Here is a 22,471-nt window from a genome sequence, read left to right as displayed (position 1 = left end):
ACCATACACATTCTCTATGGCAAGGTTACGATCGAGATCGAAAAGACTTTGTAGAAGTTTCAGATCCTCACAAAAACACGTTTAAGATGTTGCAAAGTATTAAACACAATTCACCTGACTTCCAAGTCCTGTAAGATACTGAGCAGGTAGATATTGTTCACCTCAGTGTTGTGTTCACCCTTAATGGTACGATGCCAGGAGATACCATCACTTCCCTTGGGCTCTGGTGTGTTCTCAATTCGCTGTTCTGACCTTAACAAAGGGAACGTTTGGTAACTGCATTGCTTAATCTTCTAATGAAACAACTATTAGAAGATATGTATCTCTGGATCTTATAGATCATGTAAGTATTAACATAACTTAAAAAATGGAGAGACTTACAGAAAAATAGGAAGATGTTATTTTAATTAAGCAAAAACAGTTATAATCACTCTAAAAATAAAATTAGACTCTTTATCAATCCTTAACATCTGCATTTAATATTTTCCTCTAAACAAAAATACAGATGCGATTATATAGCAAATTACAGTCTTTGACAACGTATAGTATTTACCTTCTCTTACACTTACTTTAATTCTAATTTGGTCATTAATACTTGACTTGTTACTGCAATGTGTTACTCGTAGTAAAAGTGCCACAATTGAACTATAAACATGACATTGCCATCTTAAAACTGCTTTGCTATAAACTGTGGAGAATATACAGAGTTACAAAGTCATTGTGTTTTTATCAAAATATACAAACCCAGCCCCCCCAAACCTAACACAAGCTATCAATATTTTTCTTATGAACTATACAGTTATATAAAATATTTGTAAAATTATCTTTATATTTATAAATATTCTACCTTTTTTGCTTTGGTCTATAATTATCACCATACAAGTCCACTTTGAAGTTATCTTTGTGTACTTCCTTTGAAATATCATCATACTTTCCTGTGTTTACTCTTCTATTATCCTCATTTAAATGGAACCAAAGCTGCCATGAAACCAAAAATTTCTCATGGGGTTCATAGCATTCACCAATGATAGAATAAGTAAGTGGACTATATTATTACTTCAATCAATACTGTATTATCATTTCAATTGTAGTTTTATTGTACCCAAGCTATAGTTTCTTTTAAAATATTGAAGACAAAATAAGTAAACAAACCGTGTACCAGATTTGCACATAGAATGAAGTTGAGGTTCACTAACCTTTGTCCTGACATAATTTTTTAACGTTTCATAGAGATGAACGTACACGACTAATTAGAAATGCAGATACAGTACAACAGAGCCCTATCATATAAACTGCACCTTGTACACCTAACACCTTCTTTGACTTTTAAAAAATGTCTTAAATTTCAGTTAAAATTAATCACATGTTCACACAATGATATTCACTGTACTATTTTGGTGATGACTTTCAGAAGCCTGTTCTCCCGATTCTGAGCAAACATAAGGCTCACCGTAACCCTTCGGTGTGGCAGGATGAGGGAGGCAGAAGGGCTGACACTTCTTCCTCCAGCAGCCCCTTCCACACTACAGGCCCGTTGTGCTGGGCCAAGTGACACCGTGACCAAGCTTGCCTGTGGCAAGGTGCTGCCGTGGTTGGGGGGAATCACTGAGGAGAAGGGACATAGGAAGGTTAGATGTTATATTTAAGGCATGGGAATGACAGGGAACCCCAACAACTGGCCCTATCCCTGATTATACACTGGGACTGCCTCAGGGATATATATGGAAGCAAGAATCTGAGAATTTACCTACCCCTCCCAAAAATAAAAGTTTTTACGGGGAGTTGCTCTGTCATCTGTTGTCCAGGTATTATTCCAGGATGAGGAGGAAGACACTGTCTAAATCTCCTCTTCTTCTGCTGAGAAGAATGGTATTTCTAAAAGACAGGAGTTGCAGACCCACAAAGAGGGGGACATTTATTTACATTATTTCTTTAAGCTAGGCTGTTTCATGAGAATAATCTTTTTTAGACAAATGCACCTGAATAGCTCTACCAGGCCACTGACATTGGGATTTATGCAGTTTGGAAGACTGGCTATCATGAGTTCCACTGAATCTTTATTAAACATCTCAGAGATATCATAAAGCGGGAATACTTTCCACACAAGCACTCACACTTAACGGTTATTATGGTAACTACAAAACTGAATATGGAAAGGAAAAGAGATTTAAACTCCTGAATATGATTTGTAAGTGTTGAGTTACAGAAAAGCACGCCCGAACTCAACTGTACTTCAGCATACCCAAGTTCATGAAACACTTCCCAACTTCACTTTAGAATACACTAAATTACAATTATTTTGTTTATAAACACATTACTTTTTGCTTAAAATTGCAATATATGGTTTCTGCAGCAAAAATTCCTCTAGAGAGTACTGTGAACCTACATATTTATTTTGCTCAGAATGATTCTCAAAACCAGCACTGTAAAATAGTTCAGTGACCAGTGTCCTGTAACGTGGAGTAGAAGGGTTTTGGTTGGTCATAGTTTTTGTTTTTCATTATATATATATATATATGATAGAAGTCTATTGTGGAAAAGCATTTTGGGTTTTTCACCTTAAGTTCGTATTATTGCAAATAATAGTTTCTCTTTTCTGTGTTATTTTTTCTCCTTTTGCATATATTGACACATTTACATGAAAGAAATTTGACCATTTAAGTGATACTAATTGGAGCAGAGATGTTTCCCCATTCAATGCATCTATATTTTCCCCAGTATAAAGTTTCCAATTTTTCTTCTCTTTTGCACAACTGTCACTCACATGATAACTTCTGGAGTTACATTTTGTATATTTTTTACTTCACTTCCTTCTGAGCCAAGGAAATGTGGGTTTTCCAGAAGTTTAGGACTGTCATTACAAAATTGTTCTTTTCTGTCTTGTGGACCCGCACTTTTGAAGAGATGTTTCTTCTGGTGCATCCCCAGAGCAGCCGCTGTCTTGCAAATTTTGGGGCACTGAAAGCAAGCGTAACCTCTTCCATTGTGCTCACGTACATGCCTTTGCTCATGGTTCCTTTTGGTAGAAAGATACAAGAAGCTTTGGAAGCAGAACTGACAGTGGTAGCGTTTTTCTCCAGTATGAATTCTTTCATGTATTTTGAGTGTTTCATTTAAAGTGAATGCCTTGTTACAGTACTGGCAGACAAAGTCTTTGACACCCAGGTGGATACGTTCGTGTTTCTGCAGATTTCCAGGAACTGAGAAACATTTACCACAAGTTTTGCAAGTGTAGGGCTTTTCCCCAGTGTGACACCTCATATGCATTTTTAAAGTGGATGGACTTTGAAACTGTTTTTGGCATAATTCACAAATGTAAGGCTTTGAAGTAGCTCCATGCCAGTGTATGTGATCTTGAACTTCTGCAGTGGAAGATTGATCTGTTTCACAGAGCTCACAATGAAGACTGGGCATTTCTGCGTTCTCTTCTTGATTGATCACCTTTTCCTCAGGAGTATTCCTGAGCGTGTACTCTCGACTGCATGTGTTGTGGCTTTCTATAATGCTGCTCTTGCTTCCGTGCTTTTTCCTCCATTTGGTTTTCTTCATTTTTCGTAGCTGTTTGGATTTCTTTTTTGGCTTGTAATTATAATAGGGTCTCCAGGGTTTATCACTGGAGTCCTGGTCACTTACGTCATCACACATTTCTGTCAGCTCCAGGCACTCTGAGCTGTAGAGCTGAGATGGGCTTCTCTCTTTTATCTCCACTTCCGATTCCTCAATTAGATTGTCCTGTTTGGACTCGTGTTTAGATTTTCGTCCCCTTTTACAAAACAGCTTAGAACCCAATATATGTCTCTTTACAATAGCCTCATTACCAATTTTGACTGTTATTTGACAAAGAGGCGCAACGTTGCTGTCAGTAGATGTCCCAGGTAAGGCAGGTTTTGCAATGTATGTCTCAGTTTTACTTGATTCTTGGACAGGGTTCGTTGTTTTGCTAGATGAACCTCCAGATCCTGTGACGTGCTGCGTATCCTCAGTTGCTTCTGCTCTGCTGTACAGCAGTGTTTTCTTTTTCTCCTTAACAGTTTTTGATTTTGTAATGCACTTCCCATAATTATCTGACCCATATTTACAATCATCACTTACAGACTGACTAGGTAGATTATTTGACGATTCTGTCTTACTGTTTTCCATAGAAGTGACTGTTTTACTGTGCATTATTACTGATGAAACTCTGCTGCTGTGCATTATAACGGAGGGTGCAGAACTGCCGTAGCTGATGACAGATGTTGAATTTTCATTCACCTTGGTTAAAGACACAACTGAGGAATCACACTCTTGAGAGCCAGAGTCATTTGCAGCAGTGGAAACTCTTTTTTCAGCTGTGAAAAAGTCCCTTTGCAGATCAGAATTTAAGATACCTACTCCCCAAGAGGAAGAATTTTGAGTATTTGCGGAAGATACTGTATCGTTACATGAAGATGTATCCAAGGCAAGAGTTCTGTTGTTTGCTATTATGGTACTTGGAAAATTCAGTGGCGGTAGTTCAGAGCTGAGAGAACTCGGAATGAAACAGGTAGTAGTAGAAGCAGTTTCATTAACCTGGCTGCTTGTTTGAACATTTTCATATGAGGAATTTCGGTACGACTTGTAAGGTAGTCGCCTGCATTTCATAGGGAGAAGTCGATAAAGCTTGTATGGGTACATACTTGGCTTTAAACCTCCATTCGCTGTCTTTTTATTGACTGAGAGACGATGGTCAATCGCATGGAAAGACTTCTGATGATTTTTTAGTATGTAGTAAGTCATAAAAGTCTCCAGACAGAAAATGCACTGATACCGCCTTTCCCCAGTGTGCCAGATCTCGTGCCTGGTGCGATACTCGGCTAACGCAAATACTTTATTGCAGTAGTGACAAGGATACGTTCTTCTCCACGAATGCACATTTGCATGTCTTCGAAGGCTAGACAGCGTTACGTAACTACGCTTGCAAACGATGCAAGTATATAGTATCTGCCCATCGACAACTTTAACCAAATGATCTGTTTCTGGTAAAGTGCAGTTTGCATTAGAATAATCAGTGATGCTGTTTTCAGACAATAGAGGCTCTGTGTTTGCATATGAACTTCCATTCCTTCCTTCCGTAGCAGTATAGTTATCTGCAAAACTCTGTTCACTTCCATTGTGAACCGATAAGCTACTTGATCTCATGCAAACTTGTTCATGACTTTCCAGTATATTTAGATTTGCAAATTGTTTGCTGCAGAATTTGCATGTGAAAGTTTCCTGATGCTCTGAATGGAGCTGAAGATGAGTACTGAGTAACGCCCTGTCATTGAATGATTTTGCACAACAGTTACAATTGTAAACAGGTGGAGTGACAGTCGCTGTGGATCCAGAACCATTAGCAGAACTGTCTTCCTCTTCTCTGGATACGTGGAAGTCTCCTGTTTTATTCTGAGGTTTTGGAAAGGATGTATTTGTCTGATCAGTAACTGCTTCATGTTGGGCTTCTGTAGTGGTTACTGTAGAGGGCGGAACTTTTGCTATAGCCGAACCAGTAGCCTGGGGCTTACAGGCTGTCTTGGGAGTACTGCTTGCTTGTTTTCCTGGCTGAATGAGTGGTGTGGCTTGCACATTTTCATAGTGGTCTTCACCCACATTGTATGAAGGGCTGCTATTCTGTTCAAGGAAAGGTGTTCCTTGAAAACTATCTCCTCCTGAAGAAACTGCATAGGAGTGTTCAGCCAGTGTACTAGCTGGCTCAGCATCTTTGCAAACATCGCTTCTGTCGAGGCTGATGGTGGGAGGCTGTATTGTGTCAGATACCTTTTTAAAGCTTGCCCTCAAATCAAGTGGAGAAAACAAATTGTTTTCTGTTTCAAAAATTGAGAATGCATTTGTAATTCGTGGTCCATTTGTCACAGCGGAGTCTTCATGTCTCTTTTCATGCTTTTCCTCTTTGACAGCCCCTTTTTCATTAACACAGTATGCATAGGGGCAGGGGGAACTTGAAAAATTAACATCTGTAAGATCTTCTAGGAATGATATTCCCAGTTTTTTCCCTGCAGCTGCAAGGTCCGTTACAGTCTCCTGCCTCTTAACAACTACTGTGGAACTGTAGATATAATTCAGTATTTCCGTAAATACTTCAGCTTTGAGATCATCCAACTCCAGTACATGACCTGAAATACAGATAGTACGACTCCAAAAAATGTTTTTGAAGTAGAGGCTTGAAGCTGCCAGCACATTACTATGGGCTTTAAATTTGGTATCCTCCACAATTATGGTGACATCGCATAAAATGCCCCGAATGCGCTGTTCATTTAGAATGGAAAGCACAGTGTCACTGTGGAAGTCGTCCTTGAGGTCCTTTGAATGGGACATGACTGTCATCTACAAGAAAAAAAAAGGTGGTTTTTAGAAGGTGTTTTCCATCCGTTGCAGTTACAGGTCAAGCTTATAGTCTTATATTTATTTTATATATGTTTTTAATTTGTTAACTTCTAAATTTTAAGAACGAGTAAAATTTTGTCCAACCTTTTCAGGCTGAAGTCATCTCACCTTCACTTGTACCAACAACACGGAAATTACTCTATGTACATATTGAAGCCTTGAAAGGATGTAGACACACCAGCAGCATCTCAGCAAGATGCAGAGGATCTTCTCTGTCCCCACCTGGGTCTGTCGCCCACCCCACGGGCACTGGGGGTCGCAGCCACCAGCTTTCTGGTGTGCCAAGGGGTTCATCTGCTCAGGTTCACAGCCAGTGATGCAGGGAACCCTTGAGGTAACTCCCTCAGCATGTGGTTGAGGTATTTGGTAGACATTATGGGCAAGGCCAAACTGCTGCAGTGCTGCAGATACCAAGGACTTTGTTTTCTGAGGCTGTTTGTCAGACAATGGCTTTACAACACCACTACATCTGATCCTCTTATTAAGCCGATATCTAAAACCAGGCCCTGAGATCCTATGCAGTAGAGTGTCAGTTACAGGGTAAGACTTTATAAATGAACACAGATGCAACTCAATTTTGTAAACAACACCAGAATATGTGTAACACTATTTACATACGCAGAACATTATTTTTAAATAATGATTAAATTTTAGTAGATAGTTTAGATTTACTTTAAAATGACTGAAAATTTAAGTAACAGAATTTTCAAATTCAGTGAATAAAACAGAGTAATAGAATGTTTTTTTTTTCACTTGTAGTTTAGAGTTTTCACACTTCATAATTCGATAGGGTGTTCTTAATTTCTACCAAATAATAAGATTTAATTACAAGAGTAAAAACTGTTAAATAACTGCCAATTTATAATAAAGAGGTTTAATGCTGACAAAAATGTTTAGATTAGCCAGGCTGTTACTGCATGAATATTCTAGTTTGTTTAACTGACATAAAAGATGCAAAACATGAATGAAAAACAGACTGAAAAACCAGATGAATTGACAGTATGTATTTGGAGAAAAATCTCTTTGACTTAACCAGATGATTTGGGTTTTTTATTCAAATTCAGATCTGCACTATATAATGAGTTTTGTTCCTTTTTTCCCATCTGAGTAGTGTTTTCAACTACTAATGCCCATTTCTGACTTTAAGTCATGAAGAAATAGTCGTCCTACTGGCATTTACTAATTACTGCAGTAAAAAAAAAATAAATCTGTGTATTTATTAAAGACCCTTTTCTTTCAACTCATGGAATCAAAACGCATCTTAAAAAAAATGACCAACTACAGATGTTTTGCAAGATTTTCCTCTAATGAGGTAGGAATACCTTCTAGACGTTCCATCTACTGCTCCAAGCTTAAAAGTTAAGCTTCAAAGGTTTTACAGTGACCCTTACCCCCAAATAGTTCACATTAATAATGTTCACATTAAATATTTATTAAGATGGGTTTGATTCAAGCAGTGAAGCAAAGTTTGATCCACACTCACTAAACAAAAAGCAAAGCACTGGCTCTCACATCCAAGGCAATTGGAAGTAATCCTTTTTATCACCAAGTACTATGGGACATGCACTAATGCTTATAGGTACCACGGATACCAATACATTAGTCCATCAAAAGAACTGATACAAATGTAGATGTATTATTTTGATTAACTTGTCATTCACAGCAGCTGTACATCCAGATGTATTGGTGCGTGCCTTTAAATCTTAAAATTATCGTTTACCATGTGTTTGTTTATTGCACTTGCTTGTCTTAAAATAAGAGATATTGGAACAATAACCTGAAATTCACAGTAGTTAAGTAAGGTTATCTGCTTTGATTTGATATCTGAAAACCCATATATAATTGTAGATAGTTTCTAGCATATCGCATCTTCTACAGAAGGAACACTGACAAGACTGCCTTTCTTCAAGCAAGCAGCCACTATCCCATAATTGATTCTTTTTTCTCATTGACAATGTCTGAGATTACATCTGACTTGCTCATGTGATGTGGTATAAGAAACCAACTGTCAGACATCAAAAACATTTCACAACAGTAGCTATTGATAGAGTTACTGCCTGAGTATAGGAAATAAATGATGTCAACTCTACCTCCCAGTGAACTGCCCCACAGGAACTTGCCTGGGTTTTTTCTGTTTCTTTATTGGAGACAGCTGGTTTTAGTTCAAAGACACACCATGACATTCTGTTTGCTAAATATATCAGACTGCTACATCTATACTAAGAAGCATTTATAAGCGAGGCCTACAAACCCAAGTGGTTTTAGTAGAAGTCTTATTATTCAAGTAGTTATTTCTAAATTTATCCTCCTAAGGAGAAAAGTGATTATTTTCACTTTCTACTAAGCATGTAAATAGATTGCCAGTTTTAAAGTCCTGGTTATTTTGGTACTCCCATAAATCACCCAACTAGATTCCTTGGGTAAAAATAGTTGAAACTGTGATTTACTGTTTGGACATTTAATGTTTTTGCTGTGTGCTGGACCATCTGCTATATATCTCACTGGGAAGTTATAGAGAAAAATTCCAAGCAAATTAATTTTCAGAGGCAAGACTCTTTGCTTCTCACCTCACCTATGCACTACCCAAACGGTCCACTTATTCACATGTGATGACTCTCTGCTGCCTTTTATTTTACCTGGCTTGCTGCTTACACTTGTGAAAGAGGTGCCTGAAATGCTACACAATCAGGACGCTCTACCTAGCGCACACATAAACGGGATGTTCTACATTCCATTTGCACTTCACACTGCAAATGGAAAAGCTGCTCTTCAGTTGCCACGGGAGCTCTGCTAGGGCAGAGGTACACAGAGATCAAACTTTTCAGATATATTATCAACATTTTCGATTCAAACACTGGAAAGTGTGTTTGTAACATTAGCATTCTCCTGTATGATTTTTTTTTTAAGAATTATGGAAGAAATTCTGTTGGCCAAAAACATATGTAAATACCATTTGACCTACTGAAGGTCAACATAACCCTTCAGCCAACTATACCACCCTTTCTGACACAAATGTGTGTGTTATTTTGATACATTTAGCTGTCAATCCAGACATAAATAATTTCTTTGGAACCCGAACAGTACCTTTGCAGTATAACTGTGGTGCACCTATGAAGAGCTTTAGCATCTAAACAGCAGGATTTCTGATTGGGAGTTACCTTATTTGCAGATTTTATGCAAAAACAGTAAGAGACATAACCTGTCGTTAAAAACTGTTGAATCACATTAAGAAGTAAGATATAAATATTTATCTGAAACCTAAGTAGGTTGATTAAACTCTTTTCTGACACCAACAGAATACTACCCCAGGACAAGAGTCATAAATGAAAACATGTAATGTTAAAAGTTAATGGAAAGATCAGAGATTGATGCATCCAAACACAAATTTGTGTACTTAGGCCTCACAGGTGACACAACTAATTAGAAACATTAGAGCAGCCAGCTCTAGGTGGACACTGCAGAAGGAAGAAGCTACTGTTAACTTTTATATTACTATTAACTTTTATATTACTGTAACTTTGAAGTGAAGAGATCAAACAAGTTTTTCTGGCTGATGAATACACAATTTAACAGGTACACATTTTTTTTGCTCCCAAAGAAAACTGTTGCAATCTAAGAATATTTGTTTTGACTTTTGAAATCCACTGCCAGACGAGTGTATCCTATTACGTATGAGAAGAAATGCTTTTATTTCACTTAAGTCACTTAAATTTGTAAGGCAATGCAGGGCCTGTTGCTAGTACCCAGGGAACGTAAGAAACCACAAGATGCTGATGAACTGTTCTTTCTCTCTTTTCTTATTCCACGTATTTCCACCAGGATTTTAAAGATTTTCTTGTACTTACCAACATGACACTATGGAAACACGTTCACTCCATAATTTTCTTATGTTCAGTTTCCTTCCACTCTATGAACATACTCTGAAGGCTCTCTCTGCTTTGTTTACGGACTGTTGCCCCAACTGAGAAGGGACGCTCATCTGTAACTAACTCCCCTAAAGGACACGATTTTGGTCTAGAGCAGAAACAGCTAAGCACCACAAACAAATCAAACCCCAAACAACCCCAAGTACACACCCCACATCTCCACCAGCTCTATCCTGACCCTTGCCCACCTGAGCACCTTCTACTGACCAACTACTGCTCTTCTGATGGATAACTCAGGTTTCTTATGGAATCAGTTCACCAGCCCCACCTGGGCAGTACGGCAATGCAGGATTGCCTCTGTCGTGATGCCTTCAGTCTCCTCACCGCCTCAGGCATGCAGGGAAGTTTTACTAATGTCTAATTATGTTTAATAGCTTGCAGCGGCATGTAGCTTAGTGCTCCAGTCTACATAGCTCCATGTTATTTCAAGCAGTGCATCTATACTGTTTCTCTTTTGAACATTCCACCCTTCCTCGTTACTACTGGGTATTTACTTTCTCTATTACATTACAGCCTCAGAAGCCTTTACATCATTTTATTCGGCCTCGCACTCACTCTTACCTCTTAACGTAATTCAGACAGCTGGGGGGTGTGGAATTTAGTGTAAGAATTTTATCATAGATTATAATCACTTAATCTTTAAGGCTGGAAAAGACCTCTGAGATCACCCGGTCCAACCGTCAGCCCAACGCCGCCATGTCAGCTAACTTGTGCTAGCTGCGGTCGTAGGAGCAGAGATCTCTGAAGGCACCAGATAAGCCATTCTTCCAGACTTGCAACTCTTTCCTATTATTAGCATCCCTAACTCACGTTCTCACTTCCTACTTCACGCTTTCGACAAGCCTTTCTCATCACACGGAAAACAGCCTTTAAACCCTTCTCGGTGCTGGGAACGGGCTTGGCGCTTTTTTTGTTGGGTGACGTTCCTCATTACGAAAGCCAAAGCGAGTCCTGGCCTCGCGACAGGGCTGTGATCCGCCCCTAAAAATAATGGGAAAAACCCCAAACAAACAAAACACGTTCCGCTGCGCGTCCGGCAGTTCCTGCCCTGGGAAAGGCTTCGCCCTCAGGCCCGCGCCGAAGCGGCAGTCAGGGCGCTCTGCGGCCCTGTGGGGCGCGGACCGGACGCTCCGCGGCCCGGGCGAGCTCCCTCGCAGCGCTCGCCCACACGGTGGAGCTGGACGCGCGCGGTATAAGCCCCGTCCCCTTTTCGTACCGAAGGCAAGATAGGAAATAAAGGCTCTTGCGACGACATTAATCGCGAACTGCTACCGCGCCGCTCAAACGCGGTTGTCTCTCAATCCCGCACGAACCACATAAAACGCAAGCCCCCGGTGCGGCCCGTTAGCGCCGGCGCGCCGCTGCTGAAACAGGGAGCCTTGCCGGCACATCAAACGCTCGGCCCGCCGTCAGCTGCAGATAAGTTGAAGACACTTCCTGTTTATGGGTATAGCTGCGCGCCGCACTACATTAAATCTCTAGCCGAGGACGCAATGCATATTAACCCGCGACATGATGTCTCCCCTCGCAGTAACAGAAAGGCTTACGCAACGTTAGGTTCGAATGTAAAGCAACTCACTGTTTTTGAGCTACCTGGCGATTAAAACCATGTCTTTGGGGTTTTCTCTTAGCAAGGAGAAAGACGAAAGCAGCGGCTCAGCGGGACGGTGCGCTGGGTGCCCGGGCGCGGGGTGACGCGACAGGTGCCATCTTCCCGGCGGCGCGTGGCCCGCGGCGCCCGCCAGCCCCGCCGCAGCGCGGGGCCCGGTGACGGCGGCAGGACGGCGCAGCCGCCATTTTGCTCTGATAATCCCTGGTAATCAGATCTGCGTGTGCCTTGTGAAACCCAGGCTGGTGCCAGCGCCCTGGCTTCCCTCTGCTTTGCGTACTGACTGCTACGTTATTTTTCATCTCTTTAGTTCACAGCAAATGCTTTAGTGCTTAATTAACACAGACAGCTGGGGTATTTAGCGTATCGGCCAAGTTGTTTATATACAGGGACCGTAAATTTAGAAAGATGAGGAAATCCTGTGTTCCTTAGCTTCAGCCCCTCGCTCCGTGGCCATCCACGCAGTTTTGTCTGCATCATTTAGAATGCCTTTAAAACCTAACGCAGCGGTTTGACTGCCTCAGGCTTCAAAGGAGAGTTTCTCAAATGAAAAAACAGAAAGCATTTCTGGAGATCGAGCGCTCTGTGCGTAATTTCTGCAGTTTCGCACTGAAAAGGAGAGATTAAGTATTTCCTTGATGAAGCAATCCCTGAAATAAATTACGTTTAGTTACTTCAGTACAGCCACGTTTACCTTATTTTCCTTAATTACATTTTTTTTAAGCGTCTGTAGACACTGATAGTGAGGATACTTATTTTAAGCAGTAGTCTCACTCTCTAATTTTGCTTTTTTAAGATTATGTACTACCTCAGGAAGCAAGTGCAACAAGACTATTAGCGTCTTCATAAGCACTAACAAACGCTTACCTAGATTAAGAAGGAAGTAGCTTGATTTCGTTCAGTCAGATGCTCCGACATACTGGCTAGAGTCTCTACATATGCTCGCTTGCTCGCTCTGCTTCTCACTGTAAGTAGTCAGCAGAACCTTTTCTCCAAGCACTTGGAATCAAGCAGTTTATTGAGCAACTGGCCTTCGAGACAGGTGGAAAACGTTACCAAAATGGACAAATTGCTCTTGTCTTAAGGCTTGCTTGAAAATACTAATTTTGCTCAAAGACTGACCTGTGTTTATTTTTACACTCATATTGTGTATGAGGTTTTGCTAGACAGTTACTCTGTTCTCAAATCTTAAGCCTATGCATTAGAAGCTCTGAATAGTAGGAACTGATTAATTTTAGAGAAAGAATCCGTTTCTTCATTGTCACCGTTGATGGGCCTGGAAGTTAGAACTTTGCTAGAGCCTCATAATGATAAATGCTGCTTATTGTCTGAGGAAACTATTTAATATCAACGTAAGATATACAACCTATTATAAGGAAAGGAAATCTTTATTTTTTTCCCCATCATTCTGTCTTGGACCTATCACATGCTTTTCTGGTTGTTTAAAATATAAGGAAAAAACTTGTCAGGAAATTGTCCTAAATTCAGTAACTGATCTATCCATCCCTCCTACACCTACTTAGAGAATCCATGTTAAAAAATCACCTTAGAAAAATCTGAGCATCTCTGTGGATAGCTTCTGGATCACTGGAATTCTTACTGAAGCAGTGAGTATCACTTTAGCTTAGGGCTCTCTGCTATCAAAAAACAAAAAGGTTTCTTTCATCTCATGACAAACTGTTCTTATCAGTAGCTGTTTACCAACAGCTGAACAGTTGGTAAATGTAGTTGAACACCACAACAGTATTGATTGCAAAAGCAGAGTGTGTCCAAACGTTTTCATAACTTTATTATTTTTCCAACATACATAACTGAGAAGCAGAGTTTAATACTCACATGTAGGTTACCTTTTACCTCGGACTGTTTGTTGTTTTTTACTGTTGTTTATTATTGCTTTAGGTGCGTATATACATGTTAATATGTATTTATTAAGATTTGTGACACAAGTGCCCTAAGAAGCATTTGTTACTAATGTGTTGTCAGTAACAACACAATAATAGGGAATAAACCTCTTAAAATATTTTAAAATAATTGCATTACAATAATAAATATAAGCATATTTTTGGATTACATAAAACAAATTTAAGCAAGATTAGATTATGAATTCCCCCTAAATCTTGGAGACACTAGTTTATTTGTAATTGATCACTTCATGCTCTAGCAGTCTTAGTATCTTCAGACAGTATAACAGGTTTGAAGAAAACCGACTTGGTTTTTCGGTTTGTTTTGTTTGTTTGTTTGTCTTTTTAATTGATAGGGTGTTTTCTTAAAGCAACTTCAGGTCATCCACTAAAAAAGAATTGATTTTTCTGTGGCAAGCGCTGTAATTGCAGGTCCTCATTTCCATCTATACACACACACACAAATAAATTCTGAGCTATTTGGCATTCACAGCCTCATCAGCTACTCATGTATTCAAAATATTCTTCAGAGTAAGAAACTGTTCACAAGGTGATCTTGGCTGCACACAGGATTTTACATTCTCATTGTAACGTTTCATGTAAGACCAGCGGCATGCAAAGAAAATGGAGGAAGCCACGCTGCAGTCAGACCTACGTGAATAGACTACGCTGCTATCTGGGAGAAGCCGAGCAAGATTTATCTGCACCTACAGTCCTGATTTCAGGGTGGAAGCCAGAATACAAATGACATACTTGAAAAATAGCAATCTTGGTAATGTATGCTTACCAATTCCCATTAAACATTAGATGATTGCACATAACATCGCACAAATACTATGTTCTTTTAAAATAAGAAGCCCCAGCAGTTTAGCAGTGCATTAGTACTTCTAAGGTAAAATCGCAAGGTATAGAGAAAATGATCAGCAAGCTTTTACTTTAAAATGTATAAAACAGTTCCAAGGTTACTGAAGTGATAGTGTTTGGATGCTTTGCTGAAGTCTGATAATCTCACTTCTGCAACTCGTGGCACGTGGCATTCTTTCCTTAAGAGTATTTCAGACTGCCTAGGAAAAAAGAAATTGTTCCAATGTTCCTCAGTAGTCAAGCAGTTTCAGTTCTTAAATCAAAGCAGGAAACAACATATATAGCATTACCAACTCTTGCAGATTCCTCGTCAGTGACAGGATTTTGGCCAATGCTTGGCCGGTTTCCTTCCCAGTGCCTAAACCAGGCCAGCCTATCCATGAGAAAAACACTTGGATTGGCTGACATTCTCTGCTCTCACTGCTGAGGTCACTGCAGCCAGTGATGCTGCTGAGAAGGAAAACAGAGCTCATCTCCACCCCTCAGGCAGACCAACACTTCACTCAGATGTGGGTTGCAAGAAGGACCAAGCAGCCCAAAGTGGCTTCACTCCTGTTACATGACCAAGGGAAGGAGTTCCTTTGAGTAACCCTTCTCCTCTTCTTGGGCATCAAGTGGAGGGAGAGGAAGAGATGAGCAAATTTTAAAGGTATAACTGTACCTTTGTCTCTCCACCAGTCTAAAGAAAGAAAATGAAGCAACCACAATAACTAACATAAATCCAAATTACTCTTTTGCACAAAATATAAAAGCTTAAGCTGTACTGCTACTAAGAATTAGCTGACTTTACACGTCGCTATCTCTGAACAATCTCAGTATTATTTTCCATTTAAATATTTCATTTTTTAATGTGCTGCTGACAAGCGACTTTCTGGCCTCCTACACTTCTGGGACGTATCACAGTCCCAAGCTAGCATAGATCAATTGCAATTGTAAAGCTATGTTTACAGGGAGTGACAACAACAGACATTCTTCTGTTGTTGACAGTTGTCAAATATAGTAACTGAGGTATTTTAAAAGCTTTAAACCAAAGTAGAAAATTAAACATTTATTTTTTGTTCATGTTGGACAATTACTATCTGGTATTCTGTTGCCCCTTCAGTTACCAGAAAGACAAAATAAAAGTAGTTGAACCCAGCCTCTCATTTTCCATTTTTCAAAGCAAACTATCCTTTAATTATCTGAACCAACATTGACGACAGCAGCACCAAGCTGAGTGCTCAGGGGCCGCTGTTACTCTCCGTCAGGTGTGCTGGGGGCCAGTCCAGTGCAGCCGTTCTTGCCCTTCACTAGAGCTGATGTAGCAAATCACGCTGAACTGAAAATAGAGCTACATCCCTTCCCTGGAAACACCTGTTCTGGTTGTTCTGCTGGCTGGCTGGACACAGCCATTTTGAACGCTAGAACTGGTCTTCAAGCTGTTAACCGGCCACCCCAACCTCCCGTATTCCTTAAAACATTGCAAAATATTCTTTTGCTGTTATACTGGTAAACGTCAGCGTGACAAAAGCGATGCATAAGTGATGCCTGTTACTCTGAACCATCACTCTAGGCTATTATTATAACTTATTTGACAGACATTAGCTTCAGCTGTATGCTCTTAAATATTCTTAGGCTCCATTTTGTGCTGGTCTGAGAGGCTCAGCTGAAGTCCTACTCCTCCTTTTCCACCCTGCTGCTCATTTCCATCCTCAAAACTGTAGCAGGGTCTCTGCTTGAGCAGTGGAGAAGGGCTGGTAGCAGCTGGCAGTAAGAAGAAAATGTTGATGACTCCAGCTCTGGTTTGTGCTGCATACTCTGCCACCAATGTGAATTGCCCCAGGCACAAATCCTGGCCTGACAGTGAGCTCAGCTCAAATGAGTAACAACAAATAATGAAAAAAACTGTTGAGTTGTATCTCCCTCATAATCTCCCGAACTCTTTCTTATGTGCTCAAAAGCCTTAGTAGTATTGTAGCATATGATGGTATATGGCAACATTGTTTACAGTTCAGGATCATGAAAAGATTGATGTGATAGTGTTCAAGCTCTCTGGAATTGATACTAGTTTCTGGTATGTTTGACTGTTCAGAGATTTATAGAAATGTTTAACATTGTCAGGATAATCTTTATTTGCTAAATGTCCTTGCTGCGTATGATGCTGCCTCTCTTCTTGCACAGTCAATGGGAATCTTTTCATTGATTTCAGGGGAGTTTTAATTAGGCTACTGGTCACATAAACATCTTCTCAGATTACACCAACTGCATTTAAGCTCAGGATTTGCAAAATGATTAGCATTTTAGACATTTCTTAAAGATAAATCATCTTGGGAAAACAGTTAATCTGAAGGGCTGCGTACACTTTTCATTTTATATACAAATGAGCACTTGAAAGGCCAAAAATAACCTCTACATAACCGTGCTGAAGTCAGTAAACAAGTCTGACAAAAGTGATCTTACATATCTGAACTTACTTTACATTCATGACTATAAAGCAAAACAGTGCTATACGAACCCTTGCACAGAGCACGTGAGTGCAGCCTAAATGCTGCATCCAAACCTGAGTCTGAAGGTCCCGGAACAACTGCCCTTCTGACTCCTGCAGCCTTTTCCCTGTGCTCCCCCCCCCGACCTTTTGCTGTTGTTGACTGTTAGAAGACAACACTTGGCCCTGTCTCTGCCGGGACACTTTGGATACAATGAGAGTGCTACAAGCAAAACCAGTTTAATTTTTACTTAGTGGCTTCAGTTTGTCTCTGTGTAAAACGGTAATCGGACTTGCTTCTGAATGCAGTACAAAATTCCAATTTTGAATGTCTTAAGCATTTCTGAAAGATAATGTAAACCTTCATTTCTGTCTGTATTTTGATGTCTTAAAGCAGCACTCTGAGCATCCAGAATCTCAGGCAGACCAAGCCCACCATGCCAATTTTGTCAGTTCCTGCAAGTCCAATTTAAAGCGCAATGAAAAAAATAATCACAAGAGATCTATCTATTGAAAACATGAAGGTTTTAGGTTAAAACCTCTGAGTATTAAGAATCCACACTGGGCTATGCCCAGAAATCTTTTTATATGGTGATTTTCAAGATGCATGCATTATTGTGAGCACATGGTATGTAAATGCATTGGGCTGCTTAATAAGCATTCACTGACACACATCTGCAGCTTTGCTAATGTACCTTTTATTCGTATGTGGTTGCCAAGGAAACAGGTTATGGCCCAGTATTCTACCTAAAATATACTGAGCAAGTGTTCTATGGTAATTTACTTAAAATAGGTACAACATAGATTTTGTAGCCCATTGCTCCTGTAAGCCCAGGTAACTTGAATTTATCTAATTTTGATATTTTGCCGATTATTTGAAAGCACCGGCGCCATCTTATTGTCTCTGAAAATCCATTACCATTTTGCTATGTCATTCAATATCATTTATTAAAAATACAGAAAACATTTTGAGATATTATAGGAATTGAAGAGGGGGTTTTTCTTTTTTTTTTTTTTTTGTTTTAAATTTGGTTCCTTATCTTACATTCTGCCTGGTAGCCTCAATTATTCATTTTTACTTAGTGATACCGCAACATTAATGACTATGATGCGACAAACTGTTTCCTGAAATCAATGAAACTACTCCTTTTCCTTACTGCAAATTGTACTCTGATGCAAAGAACCACGTTCAAAATTAATTAATCAATCAATCAATCAATCAATATTTCACCACTTCTTTCATTCAGTACATACATATCTCCGATCTAAAGTACAGATGCCAGGTGAACTTATTTTAACCAAGATGATTATTGAAAGTTCACAGTAACAAGAAAGGAAACGCTTATATTTGAAAAAGCTGGGAAAAATGTGAAGCTTATTTTGAAATATCCCGATTATTTATCACAATACTATACTAGAATTAACTATGTGCTCTTTGCAGCTCGTGATTCAAGAGATATTTTACTACACCTGATTACAGTTGTGCATAAGGTAGAGATTGGATGAACTATATACAGCTTAACCAAAACAACAGTACTAGAAACTACGACACCAAGAGAGTTCCCTCTACCTTTATTGTATGGCACAGATTTGTAATGAACACTAGTGACTGGGATCCTGGGCTAACATTTTGGCAGGCTTAGGAGGTTTGCTTGCCAATATGTTTGGTGTGTACAGATCATTGGAGGCTATAACAACCTGTTTCAAAGATCTGTGCTGCCGGATTATGTTTGTCCAACCTCTACGGCAATAAAAAGCCACTGGAAGCTAGAAAAATCCAACAATATTGACATGAGAATAGAGCAATGTGGTACCATGTTGAGAACAACTCAGATTAAGAAGTAGAATATAAATTAAGAAATAATGTAACACAGTGCTTTTAAACTCTTAAATATTTTAGCATTATTTTTGTGTGTGTTTTAAAGAGATTTCAGCTTGCTATAATCACCCCATAAACTTACCCACCTAAAGTCAGGTTGTTCTTCTGTTAGAGTCTTTTAGAAGTGGTATTGACAGCTATTTTCGGCAAAACCATCTCAGTAATTTTGTGAAGTCTGTGGCTACTGTTTTTCAGCCTGCAAAGGGGAAAATCCAACTTTAATGACTAAAGTATTAGACAAATACTAATTTCCATTGTGTAATTCATCAGAATATACCCTGGAGTGCTATAGGACTGCAGAATCTGGGAGGCTTACAACACACCAGCAATAAAACAGTACCGTTAACCAAACCCCTGTGAATACTCCTGCCTGCATTGCTTTTGTATGGCTTAACCTGTGTACTGCAAACTGGACATAATGTTTCATACTGTGCTTTAGACAGAAATACAAGGATGTTACCACGTTTAAAATAGGTCATTGAGTAAGTGTAAAAATCAGATTAAAACCAATCCTTGGCTCTATTTCCCTTTCCTCATCGCAATTATATCCAAATTATTTCTCACACTTTTACCAAATAAAACATCAAATAATGGAGACTTCACAGCTTCCTCAGTTAGTCTGATCCTGAGTTTCACACAGTAAAGTCAGTGGAGAACAAGTGTATTTTAAGGTTGGCTTCACAGTTTGCAGGTTTAGAAAACAAATCACGGTAGAAGCAATCATCATTGCTAGTCAGCTCCTCTGTCTCTGCATAAACTGCTGAAACCAATTACAAGTTATTCTTTATCTTAAAAGCCTCTATGGTTGGGGTTTTTTTTGCAGTCTTTTGAAAGGCCTTTTCTTTCTTCTGTTTCCATTCTGACACTTTTCTTTTGGTCTCACACTATCTGTGCTGAAGACATTTCTAGGCAACTCTCTTCTCTGGGGTACACTTCCTGTATCTCTTTTATTTAAATGATTATTCATCCTTGTCAAACATCCTGATTTTACGTTATTATGTATCGAACATCCTGATAAAATTATCATGTCGTAGTGTAAAAAACTATTCAGAATAGGGCTTTGTTTCAAAGATACTAAACAAATTAAATTGTTCCACAGAGCACCGCAAAATCTTCTGGATCGGGCCTTATGACTCAGCTGGTAGGCATTTATATAGGAGCAATTAAGAATGCAGAGATCCACCTTCCATTTGCAAATATACCATATACTTATATAGATAACATTATGCAGGAAATACAGGATCCATTACATTGACTTTAGAAAGTAAGAAGGTGAGCTAATTTTTTTTGGGGAGGGGGCTGTATGTTTTTAGTATATCTTGATTTGAATAAATATTCTGTAGCTCACATCTGCCTGTAACAAAGGCCAGAATGAAAGAAAATTGGATTAAGCCAATATTATTATTTTAAATACCAATGAAATTGTATCCCTAAGTGACTGTGAAATATTACGGTGAATGGGAAGCTTAAACATCCATTTGGAGGTATCCAGTGGCAAAAGATCTTGTCAAAGCTTAAGAATTCATGAATTTGATAATACTAGAATTCATATGTAATATTAAACATAATAAAGCCCTTTTAAAACATCATAAAGCAATTCACAAGTGCAAGAGATTAGATGCCCCAAAAGGGTTAATTCGTACCTGTTTGTTACTACCTGACTCTGTCTAATAGTCTGACAAATATTACCTGAACAGGATAGTTTCTGAGACACCTGCACTTTCAAATCGAAATCAAGTTTAAATGTAGGATAACCTTAATCAGAAGGGTCATTGAAAAGAAGTAAGTGTGAGTGAATTATTTTTAGTTTGGTTCCATTTTTACTCATGCTTTGTACAGATTTTCCATTAAGCAGAAATGGAATTTGCATGGATAAAAGAACGCATTTCAATTATAAAAGGGAGGACTCAGTATCAATAATAAGACTTCTGTGATAAAACTGGGAAAAAAACCCCAAACCCCAAGCTCCTCTAACAAAAACATTTGCAGGCTGTGCTGGAGGTGTGAAAAACTGCACCTGCCACTATGTCCCCTGCTTAGCCTCCTTAGCAAACAGAATAAAATGGATGAAGTTTACGCAGGATTCCTTATGGCATCTCTGGCTATAATATTCTGACCCTCTGCGTTAGCTAGATACAGCTACCACTAAAATACATACAGCACTGCACGTATAATAGTCAAACTGGAAACAGCTTGCTAATTACTAGACGACTCCTTAATAAATACATCGGTTTCTTTAGCTAGAAGAAATTACTGTTCACAGGCTGCCAGTGAGTTTTTCCAGACTCATGAAAGCACTTGAGTTCAGTCATATTAATTACAAGAGGACTTGCACCCCCTAACAAAAGAGCAAATTTGCAAATGGATTTAAAACAACCATAGCGAAGCATGCTCATGGAACAGAGCGATGCTTTTTTAAATGCCTTGAGTGGGTATGTTTGAACACAAAGACATAATAAAGCCAGTTTATTGCTAAGTGCCCCATCTTTTCTAAAGATAAATATCAATAAATAGATTGCTGCTACTTAACGTTTGCTCAGCAACTTCCTTTAAAAATAACCACCCAAGAAAGAAAGAAAGAAATGCAGTTTTGATAACCACATGTAATGGCGCACTCCATATTTACATTTCAGACAGGAAAATAATCAGCAGAAGCAAGCTACTGGAGATAAAACAATTTACAAAAAATTCAAACTTTAATATGTCACATGAGATGTGCTGTTTATTAGGTTTTCAGTTCTGCTTCTTTAGGTGGAACAGGGGAATATTGCACTGTGTCAAACTAATCTCGTAATTAGGAATCAAATGGTTTTATTATCATTATTAAGCATTGGCCTATCAGGACAGATGACAAGTCATATTCCTGAACAGTTATACTCTGTTTATTTGGAATGCACTGAAGTGATATATTTAGAAATAAATGAGAATTAGCTTGATACTACTGACATTGTCGAGGCTGTTTTGATAATTGGCTGTGCTTCTAAATACCTCCTCTGCATTCATTTTCAGTACTGGCTTGACATCCACATGAAAAACACTTAGTCATTTTAAAGTCGGGGACATGAAAGGAAAATGGCTACCCTGCTGCAAAAGTCTCATTGCTGTAGTGAGAATTTCTCAAGTCGGTACAAAGGAGACTCACAAGGAGATACACTACGCTATAAGCTCTGGGGAGACATTCACTAACATCTCATTCTGTACAAGCAGTTACCAGTGGTACGCATAAGATTTAACTTTACTGATACTGTTAAAAACACGAGCTAAAACTAGAAATAAGGAATAATTACAATACTTAAATTTTGCAAAATCTGTAAGGTCTGCAGATTACCGCAGCCCACAAGTGAGCTTCTTCTGTAAAGGTTTGTTTAAGATCCGACAGAAGTTCTTCTCCAGCATGCATAAACACAGTTCTTTTCCTGAACTTAG

General features: G+C 39.1%; 1 protein-coding gene across 2 annotated transcripts; it reads right to left on the bottom strand.

Annotated features, from left to right (window-relative positions):
• Positions 1-210: 210 nt before the first annotated feature.
• Positions 211-19,151, bottom strand: ZBTB38 (zinc finger and BTB domain containing 38). 2 transcript variants are annotated; one of them, XR_014617451.1, is made up of 4 exons: positions 19,132-19,151; positions 2,765-6,342; positions 1,451-1,605; positions 211-247 (listed from the first exon to the last, which is right to left on the bottom strand). XR_014617451.1 is itself a non-coding variant. In XM_084267658.1 (3 exons), the coding sequence occupies exons 2-3, from the start codon at positions 6,340-6,342 to the stop codon at positions 1,524-1,526; spliced, it is 3,660 nt and encodes a 1,219-aa protein (XP_084123784.1). In that variant the 5' UTR covers positions 19,132-19,151; the 3' UTR covers positions 1,049-1,523. The 2 variants fall into 2 exon arrangements, 1 of the variants encoding a protein (XP_084123784.1); XM_084267658.1 differs by lacking the exon at positions 211-247 and having other exon boundaries at positions 1,049-1,605.
• Positions 19,152-22,471: the final 3,320 nt, after the last annotated feature.

The sequence above is a fragment of the Gallinula chloropus genome, assembly GCF_964237585.1.
Source record: "Gallinula chloropus genome assembly, chromosome: 8".
Classification (NCBI taxonomy): Eukaryota; Metazoa; Chordata; class Aves; order Gruiformes; family Rallidae; genus Gallinula; species Gallinula chloropus.
Note: the sequence above shows the minus strand (reverse complement) of the source record. Positions and strands in the feature narration are given on the sequence as shown.

Bases quoted from the DNA above. Each gene is read 5' to 3' on its own strand.
- ZBTB38 (XM_084267658.1), bottom strand. From the start codon at position 6,342: ATGACAGTCATGTCCCATTCAAAGGACCTCAAGGACGACTTCCACAGT. The intron at 1,606-2,764 runs GTGAGTGACAGT...CCTTCTCCTCAG, and splicing joins GTAACTCCAGAAGTTATCAT to TGATTCCCCCCAACCACGGC.